This window comes from Bison bison, unplaced genomic scaffold (genome assembly GCF_000754665.1).
Source record: "Bison bison bison isolate TAMUID 2011002044 unplaced genomic scaffold, Bison_UMD1.0 scf7180017835458, whole genome shotgun sequence".
NCBI lineage: Eukaryota > Metazoa > Chordata > Mammalia > Artiodactyla > Bovidae > Bison > Bison bison.
Genome location: NW_011473050.1, coordinates 15,604 through 22,059, shown reverse-complemented (window position 1 = coordinate 22,059; position 6,456 = coordinate 15,604). Strand labels below are relative to the sequence as shown.

Here is a 6,456-nt window from a genome sequence, read left to right as displayed (position 1 = left end):
CTAAATAGCCTACTCATCTGGTTCCTTGGGTAATTCAGGACTAACCAGCACAGTGTTTAGCAGGAAAATTTCTTTAACCAAACTTCTTTCTCTTATTATATCAACACAGACAAAGTAGTCATTATATTGGCAAAATGTTTCAAGGACTATTTCAAGGTCTAAAACTAACACAGTGATTAAGTGATTATGCAACTCTGGTCACTGATGACCCCGATATCATAACACCAGAGTTCATGACAAGAAAGTCAAGAAAAGCTAGTAGGGTCACTCAACAAACAATTTAGGAAAGAGGATCTGGAAAATGAAAAACAATCTAAAAGTACTTCAAAATTAAAATAAAAAAGAGAAGAATCTAGTTTGATCTTGTTGGTCAATTTTCTTCCAAAATGGGAAAGAGGTTTGACAACAAGGAGTTTGAATACTTACTAAGAAATTTATGAACAACTTAGCACACAGGAAAGGTCATTAGTATAAGAATATAGCAGAAACCGCTATCTTACCGAACTCCTCTATATTTTCATGCACACTTCTTAAGCCTAGCAAATTAAATCATTAAACCACCAAAACAGCATCCTAAGTTTGACTTTTCTTAACGTCACTTGCAGTAGTAGTACTTTCCCAGAAAATATTACTTGATAGAATTGGGACAAGTTTTTTTCTTATTTTTAATTGAAGGATAATTACAGTGTCGTGTTGGTTTCTGGATGATCCATGTTGATGTATGAGACAAGTTTTTAAAACAAATAGGAAAGCTTCTTTTTCTCCACTTTTTACCAAAAATAACATTACCCATATCTATACCCTAAAGGAGCAGATATGTCGGTTTCTACATTCTTACCAAACTCAGCAACAATAGAGGCAAGGCCGCCATATACAAAGGGTTTCCAATTCAGACCAGACATCTCATGGCTTACAGTGGCACTTTTCTGGTGCTAAAAATAAACACAAATCAGAACAAGGCACAAGAGTGAGGAGCACCTGTCAGTGTATGATCACAACTTAGAGCAAACAAAACAGACATAGAGAAAAACCCTACCAAGTGGAATGACACAAAATGAAGGCTCCTGTTTTATGTGATAGATGACCATGAATGTGTTCTTTACTGCCTTTCTGTAGGGGTAAGTGTGCAATTCACTCAAATGTCACCCTGTGCACTTCACGTTGTTTAGTTTCTTTAGTGTTTTATCCCCATCCCACCCAAAGAAGAGGTTTCAGTCCATCTAGCACACCCAACTTAGACATTCAACTAGACAATTACAAGTGAAGGAATCTGGAGTTTAAATTACATAGGCTGAGGCATCTCATAAAAGCAGTTCATGGTATTGTTAGCTTGATTCAGGTGCAAAGCACAGACTGGCATCACTACCCTTTCATATTCTTAGCCCTCTCATCTCTCCACTAAACTTTATTTCATCTAGCTACTTTCCAGCTACACAAAACCTCCTCCCACTAGGCCCAGGCCAAGTTAAGCACCTTTTCACCTTCCTTTGTTTCTCTGAGGAATGACAGCAACATGGATGATGTCCCTCTTCTCTCTGACATTTAACATATATCCATCTAGTGAATCTCCTTGTCCCTGTCCTTTTAAAGCTGCTGCTGCTAAGCTGCTAAGTCACTTCAGTCGTGTCCAACTCTGTGTGACCCCACAGACGGCAGCCCACCAGGCTCCCCCGTCCCTGAGGTTCTCCAGGCAAGAACACTGGAGTGGGTTGCCATTTCCTTCTCCAATGCATGAAAGTGAAAAGTGAAAGTGAAGTCGCTCAGTCATGTCCGACCCTCCAGGACCCCATGGATTGCAGCCTACCAGGCTCCTCTGTCCATGGGATTTTCCAGGCAGGAGTACTGGAGTGGGGTGCCATTGCATTCTCCGCCTTTTAAAGCACATAAATACAAATAGTGTTTTTCTTTGATGTTTGAGTTCTTTAACAAAGTATTCTACTCCCAGTCCTCCTTACCTCCCTCCCCTCCTGCCCCCATTAGACCTGTCACCCTCAATCTTTTCAGCCTATTTTCTTTCCCTGCCACTCCCAGCTATTTCTCTCTGGAGTTTTATTTTCCGCACAGCTCTGCCTTCTCCATGAGTGATTCTCAAATTTTAATGGGCACCAGAATCACCCAGAAGGCAGATTAAAACACAGATTGCTGGGATTTACTTCTGCAAGTTTTTGATCGGTGGTCTGGGTCTGGCCTGAGAATGTGAAAATTTACAAACAACGCTGATACTTTCGAGCTTTAAGACCCACTGCTCTAGGCCTTGCCTACTAAATTCTGGTCCAGCTGGAAGCTATTTTCTTAGGACGGCTTCTCAGATTTCTCTTAAATATTCCTTTTTTCAGATCTTCAAGGTCTGCCTACTATTGAATTTCAAAAGCAACTTCAACTGGTCTTTGGCCAGGGATGAGGATTCGAAGTTAGACTTGCCTAGGTTTAAATACTCGCACCACCACTTATTCATTCTGTGACCTCAGGCAAGTTATTTAACCACGTGTGCCTGAGTTTGCTGAATTGTAAAATGGGGATAATAATAAGTACTATATCATAGGATTGTTGTGAAAATTAAATAAAACACATAAAACTCTTAGAAAAGTACCTGGCACCTAATTCAACAACTATTAGTTACCATTATTACATTTTTTGAATAGTTAAGTACTCAAATATATATATTTTAACAGATAATACTTACTGCCCACCTCCCCTACTGCCCAATCTGGGATTAGCACTGAATTGACAGTCTCTTTTAAGAGAAGGAAATGGCAACCCACTCCAGTACTCTTGCCTGGAAAATCCCATGGACAGAGGAGCGTGGCAGGCTACAGTCCATGGGGTCGCAAAAAGTCGTACACGACTAAGCGACTTCGCTTTTCACTTTTTCGCTTTTTTTTAAGAGGAGACAAGGTTTTGCTTTATTTCCGCATAAGGAATCCTCTGCAACTAAGCACAGAAAAACAACTTTCCAGAAAGGATAGCTAACATGCAGACAAATGTTTAAGAGGCCACAAAAATAATTATGGAAACTTCCTTTCATGCATAATATGATCAGCCAGTCCATCTGACATACAGAGTGGGCAATACATAGCTCTTTTGGAGGAAAACTGTTTCACAGAATTCAAAAAAGCAAAGTAGGAATAAGTACTTTAAATATCAGCTGCAGCTTGAAAGAAGAGTCTTGAGTACTAAATACTACCTTATCAACATTTTCAGTTATGCCCATATTTTAAAACTACAAATAATAGCAACACATGACACACACAATGAAAGGGTAGACATGGAAAAGCAAGGAACTAGCACATCCCTTTTCTAAGTTTAGGGGAGGGGGAATCCCCCTTCCAGTCACTAATTTAGAGATTTCCCAAAACAGTCAAACATTTCAAAAGGCAGCTATGCTTCTCTCGAACGCTCTCTCTTTATCACTTCTTTCAACTCTTCATTATAGAAGAAGCCTGACTTGACTACCTGCTACCTGCCTTTTAATAAAGATGTACTCAGGGTTCAGAGAATAATCCTAATGCAGTTAAAGGCAGGGGGCAAAGCCACAGCAGGGAGCAGAAAGGCCAGTCACAATCTCTGGTCAGTTAGCCCAGTAGTTCTTTAATGAAATTTTCACAATTCTGAATTGAAATAAAGAAAATAAGGGCACCAAGTGCCTTTTTTCAGCTAAATGTATCTCATTTAAAGGACTATTAGAAGATCATGTTCTTCCTACTCCTGGAGCATTTTTCAAAAATCACCTTTCTTACATGAAATGTAGTAGCTGGTAGTTGATTTTGTTTAATGTTCTTATTTGGCAAAATAAGACTGGCTACCCTAATTTGTGCCGCCTCCCCACACCTTCATTTCAATTTTACTGGTCCATGAAGACTGAAAGTCTGGGACCACTGCCATCTTCCCACTCCCATCTGATAGTAAACTTTCTTTCCCTCCAATGCAGGGAAAGAATCTTGTTATGAAGAAATCCTGTATCATCTTTAAGTCTGATTTTAGACATTCCCTCCTCATACTGAGCCAAAAGTCTGTCTTCCTCTAGTTTTCACTCATATTTTGGATGCAGTATGAACAATTTATTCTTTTCTCCTAGGGGACTCCTTCAAACAGTTAAAGACAGCTACCATTTTCTCCTACAACTTATTTTTTAGGCTAAATATCTACCAATAATTTTTGTTGTTCTCCATATTACACTTCAATTACTATAGCTGAAAACTGCAGTCGCTTTTATGGGAGTCATATCACACTACTGAATCATTAAAATGTCAGCTATAATCTCCAAGTCTTTTACATAAGGCTGTATACATGCATGCATGTTATGTCATACCTATTCCACAGCTGTGTAATGCTCTTTTGAGCCTTCATTTATCTCCTCTATATCTTAAATCTCAGGCATACAAATAATGACTAGGATGAGGTTTTATATTCTGGTTGCCCCGTGTTATTTTCTCTCTTAACTAGGTAAGATCCCTGAAGGCTGGCACCTGGTCTCACGGTACTTTTTATAACCCCTAAAATAGCTTACACAGAATTGGGTACACATCCATTAAATACTTGGTTGGTTCCACCGTGATGTCCTTTATAAACATATACAGCCTGTATGTAAAAGGTTACAGGGGAAATCAGAAAGATAACTTGCTGGACCCGACCAATACTACACACTCTGTACATGACACTTTGCTGATCCTCAGAGACTCTCTCCCTAGGTTTTGTTGCAGAAAATTATTTGTGTAAAATACTCCCCAAAGGATTTTGATTTGTGGGGTCTATCCCCAGATATGTGTAAAAGAAGCCACATCTGAGTTAAAATAGAAATACAGTACCTTAAGTATTTTCATTGTGTAAAGAAGCCAATGAAAAATGCCTTCAAAATGCAGACATATATTCTGAAATCTGACTAAGGAAAATTTGATAGCCTAAAGAGTGAGAAGAATGTCCTAGAACACAAGTTACATAATCCTGTCATACTACTGCAAAGCTCTGGTCAGAAAAATCCAGGCGCTTTTCTTGGTTTCCCCTTTAAGAAAGGCATTAGATATTCTCAGATTCAGAAGATAAAATAGAGACTCAAGCAAATGGTTATTGAAGGCATACTAAATGCCCAATGTGCTACAGGTACAAATGCCATGTTTAAAAGAAAACCACATAACATGTTCTAACACCATAACAATATTTATGTTTCCTGGATAATTAAGGAGATGGGTGTGGGGATAAAAGTTGTATGAAATACAGTACTTGCCTTTCAAGAGCTTATAATCCGGTGGAAGAAATCAAAGTAGTTCATCAGAGAAAAAAAAAATAAGTGCTAAACTATATAGCACAAACTATAAGAGCAGGACAAGCATGGAAAAGGAACCAATCCACATGAGCTTAAATAATTCGAAAAAGCTTATGGAGATGAGAGAACTTAAAGTGGGCCTTGATAGAGGGCAGGTAGAATATTCACAGGTGTAGGTAAAGGAGAGAGTAAAGGGAGAACAGGCTGTAGAGACACAAATTTGGGGAAAAACACAGGATGTGGAGGCAAGCATCAGTATGGTTTGTTCTCAGAAGAAAGAACGCAACCTAACTGGAACAGAGAATTATTTTATATTGAAACAATATGTTGTTTACATATTGTTTATATTGAAACAATATCAGACAAACAGTATGATAAGGAACAGATTCAGTTGAAAGGCATGAAATCAAAGTGAGTGTGGCAGGGTGGAAGGGATACTGTAAATTTTTGAATAGACTAGTGACCTGATGAAATCTACCACATTTTAGTTAGCCTACTAGGGTTGCAGCAAGCAATGGATTACAAACAGGAGAGGCAAGGAAACTAGCTTAGGATGGTGTGAAGTAAAGCAGACAAGATGTTTGTTGGCAGCAAGATTGGAGATAAACTTCTAAAATGGAGACACAAAGGAACTTGATGATGTAGGGAATGAAGGTGAGGGAAGAGTTGATGATGACTTGAAGCACCCCTGGTCTGAAAAAAAAAAGACAACAACAAGGAAACACTGACAGAGAACAACAAATGTCCCTGCTTTTACCTTATCTGAGAAGCTAATTCATATTCATAATGGCTGACATCCCAATCAGTTAGCTGAACTGCATTTTAATAGATGCCTTCAATGCCTTGATCTCAAGGAGTGACAGGGGGTAGAAATTGAAAGGGAGCACCTTTCAACAGCATCCCTCACACTAGTACAATGGAGGTGTTTGCTTACTCCGCTTACAATCACGGCCGCCGTTGCAAACTTCACCCTTAGAAAAATTAGGATTATTCCGGGAAAGATACCCATTCACCCTCTGGGTAGCAGGATCTTGCCAGTTCCTCAGCTGTCAGAGCGAGTTCGTGGAGAGAAGGGAGGCGCCTTAATGAGGCGGCCTCCCTGGGGGGTCGAGGAAGCAGGGTTCAATCGAAGAAGTAAAACCACCGATGCCGGAAGAGTGAAAAACAGGGAAGGGACTCAGCTGAGGGGAGAGAGA

At 39.5% G+C, this 6,456-nt stretch overlaps 1 protein-coding gene across 3 annotated transcripts in view; it reads right to left on the bottom strand.

The window, feature by feature from the left end:
- The window catches only part of LOC104983373 (brain mitochondrial carrier protein 1), a 15,354-nt gene extending 8,904 nt beyond the window's left edge, over window positions 1–6,450 (bottom strand). For 2 of the 3 annotated variants that reach the window (XR_824633.1, XM_010832840.1), the window contains exons 1-2: window positions 6,204–6,450; window positions 839–932 (exon numbers count right to left, since the gene is read on the bottom strand). Coding sequence is in view for 1 of the 3 variants with exons in the window: in XM_010832840.1 (XP_010831142.1) it covers window positions 839–932; window positions 6,204–6,269 (160 nt within the window). In the remaining 2 variants the exon portion in view is untranslated. Of the gene's footprint in view, window positions 1–838; window positions 933–6,194 lie in introns of all 3 variants that reach the window. The other variant, XR_824632.1, reaches the window with a different exon arrangement.
- Window positions 6,451–6,456: the final 6 nt, after the last annotated feature.